Source organism: Podarcis gaigeae (assembly GCF_964106915.1).
Source record: "Podarcis gaigeae genome assembly, chromosome: 14".
Classification (NCBI taxonomy): domain Eukaryota; kingdom Metazoa; phylum Chordata; class Lepidosauria; order Squamata; family Lacertidae; genus Podarcis; species Podarcis gaigeae.
Genome location: NC_139690.1, coordinates 11,570,779 through 11,593,561, shown reverse-complemented (window position 1 = coordinate 11,593,561; position 22,783 = coordinate 11,570,779). Strand labels below are relative to the sequence as shown.

The 22,783-nt window shown below is 45.2% G+C and overlaps 1 protein-coding gene across 3 annotated transcripts in view; it reads left to right on the top strand.

The window, feature by feature from the left end:
* The window catches only part of TNFAIP8L3 (TNF alpha induced protein 8 like 3), a 60,924-nt gene extending 38,889 nt beyond the window's left edge, over nucleotides 1-22,035 (top strand). The window contains exons 1-3 of one of the 3 annotated variants that reach the window (XM_083712950.1): nucleotides 609-861; nucleotides 2,584-2,690; nucleotides 19,298-22,035. In XM_083712950.1, coding sequence (XP_083569076.1) covers nucleotides 19,360-19,860 — 501 coding nt within the window. In that variant the 5' untranslated portion in view covers nucleotides 609-861; nucleotides 2,584-2,690; nucleotides 19,298-19,359 and the 3' untranslated portion in view covers nucleotides 19,861-22,035. Of the gene's footprint in view, nucleotides 1-608; nucleotides 862-1,902; nucleotides 2,691-19,297 lie in introns of those variants that run through there. The other 2 variants (XM_083712951.1, XM_083712949.1) reach the window with 2 other exon arrangements.
* The last annotated feature ends 748 nt before the right edge of the window (nucleotides 22,036-22,783 follow it).

Below are 22,783 nucleotides of genomic sequence, written 5' to 3'. Positions count from 1 at the left end.
ACTGGAGCGCTCACAGGCCAGCGTTTCCCAGTTGTTGGTGTTTATACTACATTTTTTGAGATTTGCCTTGAGAGAATATTTAAACCTCTTTTATTGACCACCAGCATTACGCTTTCCATTTTAAAGTTTAGAATAGAGTAGTTGCTGTGGAAGACAATAATCAGGCATCTGAACAACATGCCCAGTCCAACGTAGTTGATGTTGAAGAATCATCGCTTCGACACTGGTGATCTTTGCTTCTTCCAGTAGAGTGGTGCCTCGCAAGACGAAATTAATCTGTTCCGTGAGGCTCTTCGTATAGCGGTTTTTTCGTCTTGCGAAGCAAGCCCATTGAAAGCTTAGCGGATTAGCGCTATTAGCGGTTTAGCGGCTTTTAGCGATCAGCTGTTAAGCGGCTTATCAGCGGATCAGCTGATAAGCGACTTAGGGAAAGGGGGGGGAAGGGGAAAAAACCCGCAGGAACTTGCAAGACATTTTCGTCTTGCGAAGTAAGCCCATAGGGAAATTCGTTTTGCGAAGCCCCTCCAAAATGGAAAACCCTTTCGTCTAGCGGGTTTTCCGTCTTGTGAGGCGTTCATCTTGCGGGGCACCACTGTACACTGGCATTAGTTTGCCTGTCTTCCCAGGTATTGTCCTAATACACAAGTTTGGCAAGTGGATAGGGTCACCCACCTGTCAATCACCTGACATCACAATGGCGTCAGGTGACACATTTAACTAGGAAACTCCATCCCATCTTGTTCTCACAATGGACAGCCAGATGCCTTTGAGAAACCTGTAAACAGGACCCGAGCACAGGAGCACTTTCTCCCCTCCTGTGGTTTCCAGCATTGAGAAGCCTTGCTGCCTCTGAATGTGGAGGTAGATCATAGCCATTCTGATAAAGTTAAATGTAAAGGGACCCCGACTATTAGGTCCAGTCGTGGCCGACTCTGAGATTGCGGTGCTCATCTAGCTTTATTGGCTGAGGGAGCCGGCGTACAGCTTCCGGGTCATGTGGCCAGCATGACTAAGCCGCTTCTGGAGAACCAGAACAGTGCACGGAAATGCTGTTTACCTTCCCGCCGGAGCGGTACCTATTTATCTACTTGCACTTCGTGCTTTTGAACTGCTAGGTTGGCAGGAGCAGGGACCGAGCAACGGGAGCTCACCCCGTTGCAGAGATTCGAACCGCCAACCTTCTGATCGGCAAGTCCTAGGCTCTGTGGCCACCCGCGTCCCTTGCCATTCTGATAGTCTTGTCCTAAATGATTCTGTCTAAACACCTTCAAATCCATCCGAGTTAGTGGCCATCACTACAGTTTCTGGGGGGAATCCCAGAGTTCCACCATGAACCGTGTCAAGAAAAGCTTACTGTTGTCTGTACTGTATTACTAGTTCGGCCTGGCTGGGGGCAGGAAGGGGCGCACAGAGCGGGGGGGGCGGGGGAGAGAGCAGCACAACCCTCCCCCACACCCACTAAACACACACACACAGTGGCAGCGGCGCTTGTCAATCACAACGGCACTGGGGAGGGGCTAAACTAAATTTGGGGGCGCTGGGCGGATCTTAGCATCCTGCAGTGGCGTAGCGTGGGGGGTGCAGGGGGGGCCAGCCGCACCTGGCGCAATATCTGGGGGTTAGGGTTAGGGGGCGCAAATCCCCGGGTTAGGGGGCGCAAATCCCCGGGTTAGGGGGCGCAAATTACTTGCCTTGCTCCGGGTGCTGACAACCCACGCTACGCCACTGGCATCCTGACACCGCATATGCTAAAGATGGACCTGTGAGTGGGTGGAAGCAGGGGGGGAGACACATAATAAAATTTACTGGGGCAGGATCTCCTGCTGCCCCTCCCCACCCTGTAAGTGAGGATCTGCAGAGACCTCAGTCCCTTTTGCACCTCGCCTCCCTTTGAGTAGGCCTTCCTGCTTCTGTTCATTATGCTTGAATTGTCCTTGTGGTCTAGGTTTGTTTTTCTCAACTTGCAGTGTTCCTCAATATCTTTTATGGTGCTATAATTTCTGCCCCCATCGCTTGGGGCTTTCCCTCCTCCTCCTCCTGCTCTCATCTTGCAATCTTTAACGTTAAATAGAATTTGTTTTTTCCCTGTCCTGTTTTGCAAATTGGCTTTACACCATATCTCGCCTTGTCGCAGGCGCATCCTGCACGGAAACAAAAAGGGAAAGGAAAGCCAATAAAACTTTCAATTAGATCGTAAAGATGTAATGGTCGAAAATCTGAGCGCACCTCATGAGCCCAAAGCCTGCCTGTTTCTTGCACAAGGGCCAATCCGCAGGTGGGTTAAGGTGGAAATCATTCCCACAAGGTGGACAATCACCAAAATATTATGATTATTAATGCCTTCCACAGACCTGCCTCGATCAACTAAAACAGCATTTAAAAGAACATGAGATACATTAAAAAACAATACAGGGAATGGCAGAGACGCATTCATTCATTCCTCAGGAAAAGCTTGTTGTTTTCAGTAATGTCTTCAGTTGTTTCCAGAAAATGCAAATAGAGGATATGTTAGTATGAAAACTTTGAACTTGGCCGTAGTTCTTTTAAATGGGATGGGTTTTTTTCCCCTCTTCTCCCTTTCAGATGTCTCTGTTTAGCTTCTTGATCACGGAAACAAGACATAGATTGAGGCGAATGAAAACGGCATAGCGTCTTCTAGAGGGTGTTCGGTATAAACATGGCCTAATAAGGTTTGGTTTAGGGAAAAACCAAGTGTAGCTGTTTAGTCAAATATGTACAATTATCATTAAGGCTTAACGAAAGAAAAGAGAATCCAAATGTCAAGGGACCAGGTGAATAATGTCATAAGACATGGAGACTGTTCTGAGGGAAAACTTTCAGGGTAGGAACTGGGGGGGACAGGTTCCCTGAAAGTTGAATTCTGGATTTGAGCTTTCCTGTGCTCTTTTTTAAAAACATTTTTTTAAGCTTTTGCAGTAATCTGCATATATTATCCCTACAATCTGGGGATTTGTTGGAAAGGGATGAAGAATAAAACCTGAATGAGTTTGGGTTTTAGAATTTCTGCTACTGGTGTGGGGTTCCTCCAAAACTGGTGTTCTGGGTTGTTTTGCAGATGTACATTCTGGAACATATCATTGATATAATAATGGTGCTTTAGGGACAGATTTATACTGGACACACACACATCCTGCCATTCTGCTTTATTTCCCCCCAAAGTTACCACATGATTGCCATCTGGAGGGGCACTCTGGTGCTGCAGCACAGTGAAAGTGGGACAGGAAAATAAATAAACCAGAACATTTGCAAAACATTGTGGCACTGTGGGTTAAACCACAGAGCCTAGGGCTTGAATCGATGGTTCGAATCCCCATGACAGGATGAACTCCCGTTGCTCGGTCCCTGCTCCTGCCAACCTAGCAGTTTGAAAGCACATCAAACTGCAAGTAGATAAATAGGTACCACACTGGTGGGAAGGCAAACGGCGTTTCCGTGCACTGCTCTGGTTCGCCAGAAGAGGCTTAGTCATGCTGGCCACATGACCCGGAAGCTGTACGCTGGCTCCCTCGGCTAATAAAGCAAGATGAGCACCACAACCCCAGAGTCGGTCACAACTGGACCTAATGGTCAGGGGTCCCTTTACCTTTACCTTCACATTAAAAGCAATCCGTTTCCCAAAGCCTGATGGAACAGGCAGATTCAGTGGGAAAGGACAGGGCATGTACTGATAGAATCAGAGCAGTACAACTGCCTGCAAACCTTTGCAGGCTAGCAAAGAAAGTGGGATTTTGTCTAACCCAAGACTAGAGGAGAGGAGGAGGAGGAGGAGTTCAGATTTGATATCCCACTTTATCACTACCCAAAGGAGTCTCAAAGCGGCTAACATTCTCCTTTCCCTTCCTCCGCCACAACAAACACTCTGTGAGGTGAGTGGGGCTGAGAGATTTGTTACCAAGTTGCTCTGGTCGTCCCTTCCTCCTCTCCTTGCCAAACTTTGGGAGCTGTTTGCTCCTTGGTTTTTGCTGCCCTATTCAGCGAGTTCCCTTTGAAGCTGATCCTGTAAAGAACCTGGTGACTTTTATTTGGGGGAGAGAAGAGCCTCTCTCTGGCTTGCAGGGTGGAAAACTGAAGCTCAGCGTTGCTGCCCAGGCTGCTGACAGCACCAGAGCCACCCTTTTTTCAATGCCTGCTCCTTTCAAAGTTTGTTTTGGAAGCGATGGGCTGCCACCTCCTTTCTGTCAGCTTGCCTGTCGCTGCTTTGTTCAAGCTCCAGGCCTAAGGAAAATTCGCTATTTTTGCTACTTTTCAAAGTTTCCTTCCAGACTCCAAATAGGACAGAACAGCTCCCCTAAAAGAGGGGAGAAAAGCCCGAGAGCATCGCAGTCTGCCCGAATTTCCTCATGTACTTTGCACTTCCACTTGTCCTCACTGCTAAACACTTGTAAAACATCTCTGAGCACTGTTCGTATATTAAAAGATAAGCAGTTCTCGGCTGCCTACAGGCAAGAAGTCTAATAGACATGATGCAATGGATGGCGTCGTGCAGTGATAAAAAAATAAATAAAAGCATCTTAGGGCAAACTGACACAGTGCGTGTTCTTCTGTTCTTTGTTATTTGTGTATCTATTTAAGGCATTTTGCAAAAGGTCCCACAGTCCCTGGATAATCCAGTTAAAACAAGGAAGAGGGGCTGGTGACAGGGGTGGAGACATTCTTTTAGGTATACTGGGCCGAGGGCTTTACAGGTCAGCACTATCACTTTGAATTGTGCTTGGAAATGTACTGGGAGCCAATGGAGGTCTTTCAGGACTGGTGTTATGTGGTCCTGGCGGCCGCTCCCAATCGCCAATCCAGCAGTCGCATTCTGGATTAGTTGTAGTTGTAGCTGTATGAACTTCTGCCCATTAAGCCTTGTTAAAAACTGAGGTTCTTTGCCCACAGAATGTGGCAGTTTTACTGCTTGCAAAGCCTTAGAAAACCTGCTGCCTGCTGACTTATTACTTGGCTGAAATGTATTTAAATTAGATTTGTAAAAGGTTTATTGCTTATATTAGGGGTGGGGGGATGTTGTAATACTTTTGCAGATCTGGATATATTTTCTGAGCCTTGAAGAAATATTCCACTTTCCAACATTAGTAAGATTGTCTCAAGATTCTTTCCGGGGTTTGGATTGCAACTGATAAATGATACCCTTGCTGGTGCCATTGCAAGACCATTTTTTTTCTTTTAAAAAAAGGTTCATTTCCATTCCTTAAAAGGCAATGGAACTTTTAAGAGCACTTACAGTATGTGTGGGCAGAAAGCAGCGTCCGTTCTTGCCCGTTCTACAAGAGAGGGTTGAGATCTGGGCGACATATTCACAGAGCTGTCCAAGGTCTCGTTCCTGCCCAGGCACTGCCAGTTTAGACCCTTATAAGCGTATACAGTGGTACCTCGGGTTACATACGCTTCAGGTTACATACGCTTCAGGTTAAAGACTCCGCTAACCCAAAAATAGTGCTTCAGGTTAAGAACTTTGCTTCAGGATGAGAACAGAAATCGTGCTCCGACAGCGCGGTGACAGCAGGAGGCCCCATTAGCTAAAGTGGTGCTTCGGGTTACGAACAGTTTCAGGTTAAGAACAGACCTCCGGAACGAATTAAGTACTTAACCTGAGGTACCACTGTGAAATTAAGTTGTTTTTGTCCCGACATGCATCACTTTTCACCTGTTTGCATTGAATTGCATTTGATACTCCATCTCCCATTCTCACCGTTTGGAGACATCCTTTCAGAGATCTTCACAATCGCTAAAAGACACGTTTTTCTCTGTGGTTTCGACTAGGGCATGCATTTTTGCAAGCGGCTTCTAGTGTAATGCATTTCTTGTACATTATTTTCACAAATGCATTCATTTTCATACACATTTCCCACTAATATGTGCAGTCCTGTAAGCCTTGGTTGGAGAACTGCACATAAAAAATCAGATAGGTGTGAGTTTTGAAGTATCTTGGGTGTCATATTGTTCATATTGGGATTTTTTAAAAATAAATTTATTTGGTTTTTCAGATTAAAATCTCACAGCCACATATACAACATACAACACAGAAACAAGATTCCAAAGAATCTCTTAGACTTCCCTTCTCCCCTTTGTGGGTCCTATTGTTAATCATTTCATCCTGCATCTTTTATAATAATCCAGATCTTTTACCTCTCCATTGTGTCCAAAATTCACCATTAAACTACAAGTGCTATTACAATCCTGCTAACAATTTCAACTTAAAAACAATGGTTTTTAAGATGAATTATAAATTTCCCCCATTCCTTATTGAAAATTTGGTCTTCCTGATTTCTGATTCTTCTGGTCATTTTCGCCCAGGCATAGGTAAACTTGGCCCTCCAGATGTTTTGAGACTACAATTCCCATCAACCCCGACCGCTGGTCCTGCTAGCTAGGGATGATGGGAGTTGTAGTCCCAAAACATCTGGAGGGCCAAGTTTGCCTATGCCTGTTTTAGCCATTTCGGCATAATCCATCAACTGGATTTGCCGTTCTTCTCTGGCAAGGACTTTTATCTTCTTTCCATCTTCATATTTTGTTTCAGTGCTTATGTTGTTTTGGAAATTGCAAATCTTAGAAATTAGTTTGCCAAGGTGGCCCTCTACAGAGATGGTGGCGTGCATCTTTCGGATGCTGGAAATGATATGTGGCTGAACGATATTATGTCAGGGATTAGGGATTGGTTACAGGCTTGAGGGTATTGGCGGCGAGCTTGGGCTCGATTGGTGGTTAGGCATTGGTAGGGGTACTATTGTGTTGTTATGCAGATGAAGGGGGGGAGAAAGCGCCATCACATTCCCCCAAATAAAGGGTAGTCCGGTAAAGGATTCCGGGGGGCGTGGCCTTGTATGGAGGTGTGGGCCCACGGCACACCCCCGCACGGTGACCCCAGGGGAGATTCCAGTTGACGAGCATCAGCAGGACTCCTCCCACTGGTGGTTAACCCTTACTGGTCTTCAAGCAAGCAGGCTGAAGCCGGTTAGTTGTTAGGACCAATGCCTAAGCCAATACCGCTCAATTCCTGTAATCAATAAAGTTGTGGCCTAATTTGACCCATTAACTCAAATTCTTGTGTCTTGTGTCTTTATTTCTGAGGGGGCAGGCAGGAATTCGCCACGCAATTGCAAATCTTAGAAATTGCCCTGCTTTAAATGTGAACTGAACTGAATGTCTCCCCCATCCCTAGGTATAAGTCGGGCGGTGAGGGAAGGACCATAATGCATTGGTACTGCATTGCATGAAAAAGGTTCCAAGCCCAGTCTGTAGCATCTCCAGCTAGGGGCAGGAAACAGCCCTGTCTGAAAACCAGGCATTGTAGGCAACACTGAGCAATGGCCTGACTCACTATAAGGCAGCTTTTTATATCCTACGAAAAATACACCACCAGCCTAGCAACATAATGTTGGCAGGTGCTGCTGCTCCATCTTTGATATCCTGCCAGTACGTATCACCCTAGACACTGACGTCAAACACATCTTTTAATCCCATGTTTGGGAATCTGGGGAGGGGAGAAGAGTTAATGCTTTCCTCCTGCACCATTTACCCCCTGAAAATCATCCTTCTGAAGGGACAGTAAAAAGCAACTTCAGAGGTACAGTTTTCAGCCAGAAAAAAAGGCAGGGGGCATTTAACTCCTCTGCAGACCCACCCCCTGAATGGGATGGGTTGAAGTCGGTGGATAATAATAATAATAATAATAATAATAATAATAATAATAATAATAATTTATTTACACTCCACCCATCTGGCTGGGTTTCCCCAGCCACTCTGGGCAGCTCCCAACAGAATATTAAAACAAGGTAAAACATTAAAAACTTCCCTAAACAGGGCTGCCATCTAAAATGTCTTCTAAAAGTCAGATAATTGTTTATTTCCTTGACATCTGATGAGAGGGCGTTCCACAGGGCGGGCGCCACTACCGAGAAGGCCCTCTGCCTGGTTCCCTGCAACCTCACTTCTTGCAGTGAGGGAACCGCCAGAAGGCCCTCGGAGCTGGACATCAGTGTCCAGGCTGGACGGTGGGGGTAGAGACATTCCTTCAGTTATACTGGGCCGAGGCCGTTTAGTTCTTTCAGGACCGGTCTTATATGGTCTCGGCAGCCACTCCCAGTCACCAGTCTAACTGCCGCATTCTGAATTAGTTGTCATTTCCAGGTCACCTTCAAAGGTAGCCCCACGCATTGCAGTAGTCCAAGCGGGAGATAACCAGAGCATGTACCACTCTGGCGAGACAGTTTGTGGGCAGGTAGGGTCTCATCCTGTGTACCAGTTGGAGCTGGTAGACAGCTACCCTGTCACAGAATTGACCTGTGCCTCCATAGACAGCTGTGAGTCCAAAATGACTCCCAGGCTGCGCACCTGGTCCTTCAGGGGCACAGTTACTCCATTCAGGACTAGGGCGTCCTCCACACCTGCCCGCTCCGTCCCCCCAAAACAGTATTTCTGTCTTGTTCTATCTTTATTTCTATAACCCAGTTGAAGATTTTAGTTGTAAGATTTGCAGAGCAGAAGGCATAGGCCCTGATGATATGGGATAATTGAAGGTTATTGAATGAGGGGCCCTTGGTCTTGGAGTTCCTTCATTGGCCCTGACAGAGAACTGCGGGGGGGGGGGGAGAGATACACAGGAGGCAAGATTGAGCAAGGCAACAGGAGTGGGGGAATAAAGAATAACCCCAGCAGGGACAGGAGAGGGGCAGAAACAGCCTGCTCTTTTTTGAATACCACTTTCTCAGTGGTGGAGAGACCAGGTGTCTCCTTTACTTATGTCATTTACACCCTGCTCCAAGGAGCTTAGGAGGGTGTCCATGGATTGCCTGATTGCCTGCTCATTTAATCCTCACAACAGAAACCAGAGGCCTTTCTCTTGGATATTGTCGGCCAATTGGTGCCAAAGAAGGATAGAACATTCTTTATGTATGCCACAACAGCAGCAAGAATACTCATCACAAAGTATTGGAAGACACAAGATCTACCCACCTTGGAAGAATGGCAGATGAAGGTGATAGACTACATGGGACTGGCAGAAATGACGGGCAGAATCCGAGACCAGGGGAGAGAGACGGCGGAAGAAGATTGGAAGAAATTTAAGGACTATCTTAAGAAACATTGTAAAATTAATGAATGTTAGAATGACGTTGGTTTAGAACTTACGTGGTTTCCAGCTGTAATGGATAAGCAAAAAAGAAAAGAAAGGCCAAAAATTAAATGAAAATTAAAGGAAAGGATTTGCTGAATTAATAAATCAGAAATTGGAATACAGAAAGGGGAGGTATGAGGAAGTCGGGGAAGTAAGTTATAAGAAAATAAGGGATTGAAATTATACTTGTTTTTATTTTTGGCTGTTTGTATTATTGGTTTGTTTTGTTTTTATATAATTTTTGAAACTTTAATAAAAAACTTTTTTTAAAAAAATAATAATAAACCTCACAACAGCCCTGTGAGACTGAGGTTAGGCTGAGAGGCAGCAACTGGCCGCCACCTCAGTCGTCCAATGCTCAAGGCTGTGGATGCCTCTGAACAATCCCTGTTCCTGGGGGGCGTTTCTCTTGCGCTCCCGCCCTGCTGCTTGTGGGCTCCCCTGAGAACAGGCTGCATGTCTGATTGGGCCTCTTGGACCTGATCCTGCTGCAGAGCTCTTGGGAGGCTGTGCTCCGACTGTCGGCCCTTCCCTGAGTGGGGGTACTGGGGGCGAGGCAAGGGACATCTCCCTCTGCTCCTGGCCCACCCAGGAAGAAGCAGAGGCCAGCGCAAGCCACAGAATAGGGGCCGGTCTGGAGGGGAAGCAGCCTTTCTGTGGATCTTAAGATGTTCTCTTTAATATAATAATAATAATTTATTATTTATACCCCGCCCATCTGGCGGGGTTTCTCCAGCCACTCTGGGCGGCTTCCAACAAAACACTAAAATACAATAACCTATTAAACATTAAAAGCTTCCCTAAACAGGGCTGCCTTCAGATGTCTTCTAAAAGTTTGGTAGTTATTTTTCTCTTTGACATCTGGTGGGAGGGCGTTCCACAGGGCGGGTGCCACTACCGAGAAGGCCCTCTGCCTGGTTCCCTGTAACTTGGCTTCTTGTAGTGAGGGAACCACCAGAAGGCCCTCAGCGCTGGACCTCTTTGGTTGGGGGAGGTGAGGGCCAGCTCCTCCTGCGAAAGGAGTTTCTCTTTATACATTCGCTGGTAAAATAATACAGTAAGAACGTGCAGCGATCTCAGGTGGGAAGCCTCCATCATAAGCAGCTCTGTGCAAAGAGGGCAGAAGGGGAGGAATGTTAGGTAGCAGCCGAATCCCAGCAGAGTCTGGAAAACACACAGCTAAAGCAGGTTGTTCTTTCTTGGGCTCTGTAGATTAGAGCGTGAGAGACAGTGGCGGGGGTGCCTTTGTTGCACAGGGCCACTGAAATGGGAGAGCCCAAAGTCCATCACTGCTATTCTGGGTCTTGTTTGGAGAGAAATTCTCCCCTGGCCGTTTTCGAGAACTCAAAAGTTCCAGGCTACCCTTGGGAGGGAGAAGGACCCAATGAAGAGAGCACCCAAGGGTGCAGGTAGGATCCCTACAGAGGTGGGGTGTTTATTTTAGGGTTGAGTGAAAAATGATCTCCCAGAATTTCCCGTCCTATTTGTGGGCGGTGAAATTGGGGGTGGGGAAATATTCTCCTGAATATTTGGGATGGGGGGGGTGGTAATTCTGCTGCAATTTGGATGATGACAAAAAAGGAAACTCAGAAAAATCATCAGAAAACTACCTGGGAAAATTACTGGCTCATGTAACACCCAGCATGGGATTTAGAAAGGTCAAATAACCAAGGAGCATCTTTAAAAACTGGGCATGTGGTGGGGGCATGAATCTTCAGGATTTCTCCCCTCTTTCCCATGACTTTACTTTCTGCGCATCCAGCGGCACATGGTTCCATGGGGGTAGAAAACTGAAGATGTCCAGAAAGTCAGTCAATCCTTCCGAACAGCTTTCAAAACAGGAACAGAAGAAGTGATCTGAATGGCTGCTAACCGCTCCAACTGATGGGGCTTTCAGCTTAGCCAGGGATCCTTTCAAGCAACTCACCTGGTCTCCTAGGAAACAAAACATTCCCCAGGATTCCACAGCTGGTTGTGAGGTCAGAGCCTGGCCAAGGATGGGAGCCAATGGGCTCTGGGGTCCAGGAACACTCTCTCTGCCAGGCCCAGGGCATCACTGGGCAACCTCAGGCAGCTGCCAAGCATCTGACCCTCCTTCTTTCCCTCAGAGAATCCCAGGCACTGGAGTTTACCTCTCACAGAGTTACAATTCCCAGCAACTAAACAAGAATAAGAATAGTTTATACCCCGCCCTAGACTGCTCTGCTTCCTTTATTTTAGCAAATGTTTTGTGCCACTGGGGAAGTGGTAATTCTGTATTGATTTGTTTTGGATGTTTGGATGTGATGCCAATAAAAGGTTTGATGATGATGATGATACCCCGCCCATCTGGCTGGGTTTCCCCAGCCACTCTGGGCAGCTCCCAACAGAATATTAAAAGCAGAATAAAACATCAAACATTAAAAACTTCCCTAAACAAGGCTGCCTTCAGATGTCCTCTAAAAGTCAGATAGTTGTTTGTTTCCTCTGGTCATAAGTTCCATTTCCTCATTAATCTATATTGAGAGGAAAATCTGCATGAAAAATTGTATTTAAATAGATATATAAATGCCAGGTTTTTTCCATGTATGTATTTCACCTTTAATGCATCTTGGTATGTTCCTTGAGCCAAGAACTGCATCAGAAAATCTGGGGATGTATAACATCTGAAGGATAATTAATTAGCCGGGAGAGTGCAGATCACACCAGGAATTGCAGGAATTACCGTACATTTCTAACTCCACACCAAGGTCCCGATCTGGATCACAGCCCCCATTTGCATCTGAAATATACTTTGTCAAAGCCAACTGTGCAGTTGGTCACACGCATCTCATGCAGTTTGGCCCTGAGATGATATAACAGATGGAGGGGTGGAGGAGAATTCGGCTCAGCACTTTCCAAAACAATGCGCAATTCAAACCGCAGCCATGCTTTGAAATTAGCCCTTCTTTGAATTTTGTGATGCGGTTCCAAATAGACGTCTATCAAAATCCACACAGCAGAGAAAAGTGTGCAGGGAAAAGCATTTATCAGTGAAATTAACCTGCAAATAATGCATTTCATTAAGGAAATCTGCTTGCCAAAATGCATTAGAGAGAATTGCATTCAAAAATGTGCATATAGAGGAAAGATTATGCTAAAATGCTGACCAATTTTCATGAGGTTTTCTGTTTTTTTGCAAACTGATGTAGAAATGTGGAGAACTGGACATAAGACTGGAAAAATCAGAAATTGAGAGAAACCAAAATGGGCAAATCTGTGTATCTCTAGACAAGCCCAAGAGCACCAATTAAGCTCCATGACAGTCATTTGAACCCTGTTTTTTCCCCATAGGTCACTGCCCAACCTTCTAGCGACAGCACCCTTCTCCCAGTTTGCACAAAGGCTTGTGGGTGGTGTGTTTAGTCTACTGCAAGCCATTGCCCGGGCCTTTCCTCCCAGTGCACCGAGAAAGGTTTCATCAACATTATTTACTCTAGTTAAAATTATTGCACTCTGTTCTTTTGAGGGACATATTTCTTCCGGACGTTTGTTTACTCTCCAAATCAACATCGAGTTACAGCAATGTTAAAAGCATTTAAATATTTTCACAAAGAGCAGGATTCAGCTATTAAAACAGGTTATTTTCAGCCAAGGGTGGGTTGTTTTAGTCAACTAACAGACTAGGCGGCGATCGCCAATTGTCGCCATGACAATAATTGTATATTTCCAGCCAAAGAGGAGAGCATAAAACATCTCTGTTTATCTTATGTGTTCTCTGTAAATACCCAATGATGGGTAAAGGCCAAAAACGAGCTGGATGTACCCTTTGTTGCCTCAACATTTGGGCAGTTCCAGGCTGTTGCAATTTTCAGGTGGGATTCAACCACATAACAGCAAAATTAGGTTGGACAGTTAGGGTTGATTTAGCAGTCTTGTGCAACGAAACCATTTCCCTCCGAGATCAGACTTTCTGCAACAAGGAATGTGATGGGGAAACGCTCTGGAAGTTGTGAGATAATACTTTCTCGGCTCAGTGTTGTCTAACCCCCTGCAACCAAATCAGGATGAATATCCAATAAACAGATCAGGCAGAAGTGGTCGGAATCCGCCACACGTACACCTTTTGCATTTTTCCATTTAATGCAAAGGAAAGCATGGTCAAAACGGCAAGTACCTGGAATGCAGAGAAATGATCCCTTATTAATAAAAAAACAGCCATGTTCACGTCTCATAAACTCATCCAGCAGCCAAGACACTGAGGTCCAGCTCCAAGGATGAGAAATAAGGATACAGGGAACCCACCTTGTGGAAAGCCCTCCCATCAGTTGTCAGATAATTATTATTATTATTATTATTATTATTATTATTATTATTATTATATTATTTATACCCCACCCATCTGTCTAGGTTTCCCCAGCCACTCTGGGCGGCTCCCAACAGAAAATTAAAAACATGATAAAACATCAAACTTTAAAAACTTCCCTAAACAGGTCTGCCAGAATGGAAGTGACGAGACAGAACCACTCATATAAGCCTGTTGACTATTACACATGTACCAACTTGCTTGTCTTTTCAGCCTGTGCTGAAGACTTTCCTCTTTCAGCAAGCCTTCTGAGATCTTTCTCAGTTGGCATCACTATTGTTGTCACTAGAATTGTTGTTACGATGTTTTACTTTTTTATCACTCCGATGAGAGGATGAGCAGGATATACATAAATAAGCACATGCAGGCAGTTTAGCACAATCAGTAATATCCAAAGCAACATAATGATCAAGTACAACAGTACGATGTCAGTGTAAACTCTTTATATAATCTATACAGAACACTGAACAGTATGAAATGTACTCCCTGCAAAACCAAATAAACAAAAATCTATAGATCTCTGAAAGTCACAACATATGCACTCTTGGTGGATTCTCTTGAAAACATAGAACCAAATGAAAGTCTTCTAAGTCTCTGAAAGTCTTTGTAGGCTATGGAAGTCTCTGAAAGAAGCAATGGGTCAGATTCTGATCTGGTGAAAACAAGCCTTTAAGTTTTTAATGTCTGATATTTCATTATGTTTCTGTATAGTATGTTGGAAGCCACCCAGAGTGGCCTGGGCAACCCAGTCAGATGGGTGAAGTATAAGTAGTAACATATTATTATTATTATTATTATTATTATTATTATTATTATTATTATTATTATTATTATTATTCCCATTTATAATTTAACCTCTCTGCAAAACCCCAAGTGTTGGACGTTTTGTGGTTATTGAATGAGTGGACATGGAGGTGACCCAGGGCTTATCTCTCATTCTCCTCCCTGCTATAAGCAATTTACATCTGCCAATAGCTTATGCCTAGCATCCCAAAATAATTCTAGAAACCATCTAGCCTAAGAGATGTTCCAAATGCACATAGCTCACAGTACAAAGGTTCAAGTCTTATTTTCCTATCTAGGAATAGAAACCCAGGACTTTCTTTGTGCATCGCATTCTTCTGCATGCGTGCAGGACCTGCATTTATTAAAAGCATATTTGCATGCAGATAATATAGTCGAGCCCCAATTGCCCCTTCCCAGATCGGCAACAATTTGGTACGTTCCCTTCTCGCCATCTGGAAGCAAAATATTTTGAGAATCTTGCAGATGCTCACAGAGTTTGCATTTACAATCCGAGGTGGGGGAGAGGAGGAAGACATTTTAAGAAGATTCCATTTCAAGATGAGAATTTTAAGAAGACTGCATATTATTTCTGGCCTTTCTATAATTATACAGGGACGGTAGCTCCTGTGTCCATGATAACTCTGAGCGTATCTGGCATGCATTTTCTGAGCTTTTGGGCTTCATTGTGGCTGGTGGAAGTCCAGGCCAAAATGTACACAGATGGGAAGGATGGGAGTATAGAAAAATATGCCTGTAGCTCTGGAATGAGGAGGCGCTGTGGTCCTCCAGGTGGTGTTAGACTTCAGATTCTATTACCGCTGGCCTTGTCAATTTGGGCTGATGAGAGTCCAACAACATTGGCCATCTTCAAATATCTGAAGGGCCATGACATGGAAGAGGAGACAAGCTTGTTTTCTGCTGCTCCAGAGGGTACAACCCAAAACAACGGATTCAAATTACAGTAAAAGAAAGGGGATTTCAACTAAACATTAGGAAGAACTTTCTGATGGCAAGAGCTTCTCAACAGTAGAATGGACTGCTTCAGAATGTGGTGGAGAAAAGGACAAATGACAAATGACTGTTCTCCAGTCAGGAGAACAGGACAAATGACAACACAAATTCAATAAAGCAATCGCACAATAATAAAAGCATCATCAGGACCATGAAAATCAGACCACAACACAGGAAATGACATGTATCTGTGGAACTGTACCCAAAGCAATTTCCCTTTATGATCCAAATGCCTGGAGAAATAAAAAAAATCGACTTTTGTTTAAAATGTCTGCTGTTGAGAACAGATCAAATACTCCCCAGCAGGGAGTTACGTCAAGGAGGTATCCTTACCAAGAATGCCCTGTCTTATGGACTACCACGCCCTTATGGACTGTAGTCTCCTAGAAATAACTCTCCTGCTGACCATAATGAAAGTTGAACAGAATGGAAACTTGCAGCTATTGGGTTGTAGCCAATGCTAGTCCTACTCAGAGTAGACCCATTGAAATTAATGGGCATTATTGTTTGTTTGTTTGTTTGTTTGTTTGTTTGTTTGTTTGTTTGTTTGTTTATGCCTCACCCATCTGGCTGGGGTTTCCAGCCACTTTGGGCAGCTCCCAACAGAATATTAAAAACACAATAAAACATCAAACATTTTTTTAAAAAAATCCCCAAACAGGGCTGCCTTCAGATGTCTTCTAAAAGTCATATAGTTGTTTATTTCCTTGACATCTGATGGCGTTCCACAGGGCGGACACCACTACTGAGAAGGCCCTCTGCCTGGTTCCCTGTAACCTCACTTCTCACAGTGAGAGAACCACCAGAAGGCCCTCGGCGCTGGACCTCAGTGTCCGGGCTGAACGATGGGGGTGGAGACGCTCCTTCAGGTATACTGGGCCGAGGCCTTTGAGGGCTTTAAAGGTCAGCACCAACACTTTGAATTGTGCTCGGAACCATACTGGGAGCCAATGTAGGTCTTTCAGGACTGGTGTTATATGGTCTCGGTGGCCACTCCCAGCCACCAGTTTAGCTGCCACATTCTGGATTAATTGTAGTTTCCAGGTCACCTTCAAAGGTAGCTCCACAAAGAGCACATTGCATGACTAACTTAGGCCCATTAATTTCAGTTATGTTTACTCTGAGTGCGATTTTTTGTTGTTTAGTCATCTTAGTTGTGTTCGACTCTCCATGACCCCATGAACCAGAGCATGCCTTGGAGACTCTCACTTTCTTCTCAAAGCTTCTCCTTTTTTATGTCCATGGAGTTTTCTTGGCAAAATACTGGAGTGGTTTCCCAGTTCCTTTTCCAGGTGGATCACATTTAATCTAAACTCTCGGCTGTGACCTGTTCCGACTTGGGTGGTCCTGCACGGCATAGCTCATTGCTTCTTGGAGTTATTCAGGCCCTTTCGCCATGACAAGGCAGTGATCTATGAAGGGGCTGAGTGCGATTAGCACTGGATACAAACCATTAGCCATAGGCCAACCTTGACCCAACTACCCACGGAGTAGTTTAGTACATCCATTGCTGCTCTCTTAAGAGATTTTTAGCAGACCTGCCCCTTCTCCCAAACAAAACCGAATTGCCATTGCTACTGCAGTGCCGAGAACGTGACAAAAAGTTGTAAGGTTAGGATTTTCTGATTGGAACTAATTTGCATTCATGGTTGGAGCACACCATTTATTAATGACAGCAGTTGTTTCTTAAAAAAAGAAAAGAATTCCCCTCATTGTTTTAAGATTGTCAAAGATGTGCTGAAGATGAATCATTTCAACCATAGCTGTGTCTGCATCCCACTCCACCCCCAACCCCCTAGTCAAAAAAAAGATACTGGGCTATTTTAGAATTAACAGGCAGTAAACGCAAAATTGGCCTCTCCATTGGAATTCTCCAGGCAGAACTTTGCAGCTGTGTTGGAGAAGCAAAGCACAGCTTCTCAGCTTTCTTGAAGAAGTTGCAAGGGCACTTCCATGCATACTACAGTGGTACCTCGGGTTACAGACACTTCAGTTTACAGACGCTTCAGGTTACAGACTCCGCTAACCCAGAAATAGTACCTCGGGTTAAGAACTTTGCTTCAGGATGAGAACAGAAATTGTGCTCCGGCGGTGAGGTGGCAGCAGGAGGCCCCATTAGCTAAAGTGGTGCTTCAGGTTAAGAACAGTTTCAAGTTAAGAACAGACCTCCAGAACGAATTAAGTTCTTAACCCAAGGTACCGCTGTATTCTCAAGAGGGATTTGCAAGGCAAGGGGGTGAGCTCTCTATCCCTGAGGGCAGGGGTCAGCAAACTTTTTCAGCAGGGGGCTGGTCCACTATCCCTCAGACCTTGTGGGGGGCCGGACTATATTTTAGGGGGGGGGATGATTCAAGAGCACCACGAACCCCAGAGGCTGCTTACCTGTGTCTTGCGAGTGAAAGGGGCTGGCGGTGGCAGCGGACGGATGATGAGCACGAAAGGGCTCCAGAGAGGGGCTGCTTAAAATGGCGGCCGCTCGAGCGCTGCTGTTGCTGGCACCAACAAAGCCCAGCCCCTTTCCTCCTCTAGGCAGGGCAGGGAGAAGCCAGGAGGAGGGAGGGAGGGAGGGAGGAGGAGGAGGCACTGCCGTGGAAGGGAGAGGGAGGGAGAGGGAAGGAACGCGTGCGCACTGGTGATCCATGCAGCGATTCCCAGACCGTCCGCAGGCCAGATCCAAAAGGCAATTGGGCTTGATCCAGCCCACGGGCCTTAGTTTGCCTACCCATGCCTAAGGGGCATTGAAGCAGGGACTACACAGCCATCGGACTGGGAGGCTCAAACTGCATTCTGAATTGCAGGTCCCACATTCCCAGCTGTTTTTAACATCTGATTTGATCAGCGCTCTATTAATATTGTTATGTGGGAATTCAGGAACTCGCTCCTGACTTTGAAACATTTTAGGTGCTTCTGACAGAAGCAGTGCCGTACTGTGACTTCTTGGAGAGCCTCACAAACACACTCCACGATGCTGCTCCCCAGACCCAACTCCTCCTAACAGACGCAACACAGCTACCTGCCACTCAACAGTGACTCCCCGTGACCAAAACAGACTTCTCCTCTCAGCAAGCGGGGTCAGCATGCTGTCTGTGACAGGCTTTTGGCCCGTTCTGCTGCTTCTGAGCCAATTCTCACCGCCTACTGCAGCTTTTTTTATTTTTACTTCTCCAGAAGCTTTTGCTGCTCTTTGAAGAGGAGGGAGAGCATATGGCTTGAAGAGCCAATGTATTTCCTCCCCCCTTTATCCTTCTGCAACGCTAGCATAGTACAAACTAGGGGTGGATGGATGGATCTGTGAATTTCAGTTATCTCTCAATTTCTCACTTTCCAGTCTTTTAAGTTCAGTTTTGCACATTTCCAGATCAGTTTTTTTTTAGTTCTCATGAAAACGTTAATGTGAATTTCTCATAGAATTGTAGAGTTGGAAGGGACCCCACAGCTCATCGAATCAAACCCTCCACATTGAGGGTATATTTCCCCAAAGGCGCATTTCCCCCTTTTGCACACATTTTTGCAAGCAGTTCCCCCCTAATAAGAGTTACAGTTTTGTACGTTACATTCACTTGTCTTATCTGTTCCTGGCAACCTGCCATGGGGCTTGGGGCTTGTGCCACCTGACAAAATCTGTTCTAATAATAATTATAAATTACAAAACAATGTGGATATAGATATAGATACAGATACAGATACAGATACAGAGATAGATAGATTAGATAGATAGATAGATAGATAGATAGATAGATAGATAGAGATAGATAGATGATAGATAGATAGATAGATAGATGATAGATAGATAGATAGATAGATAGATAGATAGATAGATAGATAGATAGATGATAGAAATAGATAGATATAGATAGATATAGATAGATAGATATAGATAGATGATTTAGTAAATGGCACTTTGAACTGTGAAATGTTCATTGCAAATTATTCAAAGATACCTTCCCCCCGTTCTTTCTCTCCTTTCTTCTCTCCCCCTTTTCCATCTCTCCCCATCCCTCCCCCCCCCACTCACCCACCCTGCCCACTACCCTTAGGTCCCGAAAACTTCAGTTCAAAGAGCCTTGCGCTGCAAGCCCAGAAAAAGATCTTGAGTAAGATGGCCACCAAGACCATGGCTAACATGCTGATTGATGACACCAGCAGCGAAATCTTCGACGAGTTATACAAAGTGACCACGGAGCACATGAAGAACAAGAAGGAAGCCCACAAAATCATGAGGGACTTGATCAAAGTGGCCATCAAAATCGGGATCCTCTACCGAAACAATCAGTTCAATTCCGAAGAGCTGGAAATTGTCGAGAAGTTCCGCAAGAAGCTGAACCAAGCGGCCATGACGATTGTTAGCTTTTACGAGGTGGAGTACACTTTCGATAAAAATGTCCTCTCGGAACTCCTGAACGAGTGCAAAGACCTTGTTCACGAACTCGTGGAACGGCACCTGACAGCCAGGTCTCATGCGCGAATCAATCACGTCTTCGACCATTTCGCAAATGTGGAGTTCCTCACTGCCCTCTATAGCCTTGATGGAGAATGCCGACCACACCTCAAAAAGATCTGTGATGGAATCAACAAACTGCTAGATGAGAAAATCCTTTGAAACTTTTTAAAAAAACAAAACAAAACAGCGACTATACAAGTTTCACTTAAGAAATGTAACCAGAGAGTTGGGACCAACTGTTAGCTTCCTGTGCATAATCCCAAAAGAGAATGGCCTGGTTTGCACACTAAACCATGGTTTGTTAAACTACAGTTTCTTTAACCATGGCTTAGTGTTATGGATGACCCCAGCAGCTTAACTATGGTTTATTAACTATGGTTAAAAGTTGTTTGTTAAGCAAGGTTTGTAGTTGGTTTATAAACCATGGTTACTGTAAACCATAGCTTAGTGTTACATGTGGACGCAGCCCAACACCTCCTCCTTAATGCTGCTTGTGGAGTCATCACCGCTCAAAAGGTACACAGCTGTAACTAAATAGCAGCTCTTCTGGGCTTGTGTCTCTTTGACAGAGAGATGTAATAAGCTAAGGCTTAAGTGACCATCTGCCAGATGTTTCCACTTTAATGATGGTTTTATTAATGACAGTTAGCGTTAACCATGGTTTAACATTTAACATTAACCATGGTTTAGTGTTGTGTGTGAACCAGGCCATTCCAGAGCATCTGTAATGGAAAGCAAAGCAAGCCACACTTCAGACCACAAATAAACTGAGCATTTTATGATGCAAGGCCATTTGTGATGGGGAGGGAAATGATTACATACCATGATCTCATTATTGCTGTGTTGTGGTTACAGTTTGATGTGCCAAAAATGAAACCTGAAGTTCCATGCCATCGAGCAAACATGCCCACGTTTGTATTGCAGAAGAATGAAACCCATAAGGTGAAATGGAAAGAATGGGCTCTGAATATCATTCTTTTTAAAACTGAAAATCTCTTTTTAGCACATGATCCAAACAGAGAATAATTCCTTATGCCAGGAATGAGCACAACAAAAGCAGGAATATTGCTTCTCTTAAGGTGTCAGCATTTTATACCAAGAAAGGAATGGAAAAGTTGTGCCAATCTCTTAAAAACTCTTAAATGGGGTGCCGCAGAAAGATTGTGCAGATTCTGCATTGTCGAAGCTATTATTCATAAGGGTGTGCATTGCCGGGGGGTGAAGAACATAGTGAATTGGGGTGATTTTGGGGCTCGTCCCTTCACTCCTGAATTTAAGCGTGATGTCAGTAACCTCCCCACAGTTGAATCAGAGTCCCCACAAAGCCTGGTGTCTCTCTGTTGTTTCTGTACCATATACAGCTCTGTGTTTTCCTATATATCTATGTTTCTCTAGGTCCTTGGGCTTTGTGAGGAATGAGGCTGTCCAAAATGTTGCCCGAAGAGCTCGTGATTGTTGCTTGTCAAAGCATAGAAATGGACACTTCAGTTTCAAAAGCTTCATTTGGAAAAAAAACAAAACCCCCAAACCCCTACAATCCTCTGCCTTAAACTGGCAACCAATATCGTTGAAGGCCTGCACCCACTAGGAATGGACGGATCCGTCTATTTCTGATCATAGCTGTCAAACGTCCCTTATTTGGCGGGACAGTCCCTTATCCCAGCGTTGTGTCCCGCTGCTGTCCAGGACTGATGATGTCCCTTACATTTCCCAGGTTTCAAAGGAAGCAGCTCCTCTCCCTCCCTCCCTGCCGGCCAGGGAGGAGGGAGGCTCCAACTGTGTTGCTTGGCTGCGTTGCTCACCCAATAAGGAGTCTAAGAATGACTAGGGGGTGGAGCTTGCATGCCTTGTGCTGATCAAATCGGCTGCGTTGCCTGGGGATTTGCCTTTGCTCAGCGCTTCCCAGCGGAGAGGTGACGGTGGTTTCCCTTGCTGTATCCCCTTTGCCGGGTTGCTGCGCTGTGGGAACCACCACTTGAGGCTTCGTTTGACTGCTGACTGGGCTTTCGGCCTTTGGCTCGGAGGGGCTCAGAAGTTGAACATACCCGTGCCCAGAAAATCCCTTACTTTGGCTGCTGATCCCTTATTTTTGAGGCTGCTGGTCCCTTATTTTCAAATCTGTAAGTTGACAGCTATGTTTCTGATCCTTAGTCGGTTTGCACGGTTTGGTTTATCTGTTCCATCCCATTTCCATATTAATCTGCAAAAAGTATAAGCGCCCTGGTGGATCAGGCCCAAGGCCCATCTGGTCCAGCATCCTGTTCTCATGGCAGCCAACCAAACGCTTACAGGAAGAAAGCCCACTAGCAACAGCACCCTCCCCAGTGCCCCCCCCGAAACTGCCATTCAGAGCCATGCTGCCTCTCACCGTGGTGAGTAAACATAGCAGTTGTGGCCAGTAGCCAAATTCCTCCAACAATTTGTCCAGTCCTCTCTGCAAGTGGTCTGAGCTGGTGACCTTCGCTACATCTTGTGGAAACAAATTTCGTAATTTTAACTATGCAGTCTCTTTCGTCAGTCCCAAATCTTCCAAAAATTGTTGGGCGGCCCCAAAGTTCTGTTATCCACTTTCTATATGCATAATCTTCTATACCACTATCTTGCCTTCCCTTTTACTCATCATTTTTTCTAAGCTAGAGTCCCTAACATTACACTCTGTCCTCATAGTGGAGCTGCTTCAACCCATTTTGGGTTGCCCCTTTCTAGCTCTCTAATATCCTTTTTGAGGCGAAGACAGCAGCCAGAGCTGTACACATCAGGCCATATATTTGACAATGTGTATTTTGATATTGACCATTTAATTTCCAACCCTAATGATTCCCCAACACGAAATTCACCTTTGTCATAGCAGCTGCACACTGGGCTGACATCTTTGTCGAGCAATCCACTGCTGTCTTGTTCCTGGTCACTGGGAAATCTGCCTGAAAACAACGAGGGGAAACTCCAGGGGTGGCTTCTTCCATTTCCACCTTCTTATATGCCTGGTGTTGTTACAGAGGACCTTCTAAGGGGATGGGATCTTGATAGCTGCCTATCAAATCCAACAAAACACTTTCCACCCTTGACATAATCATAGCCAGCT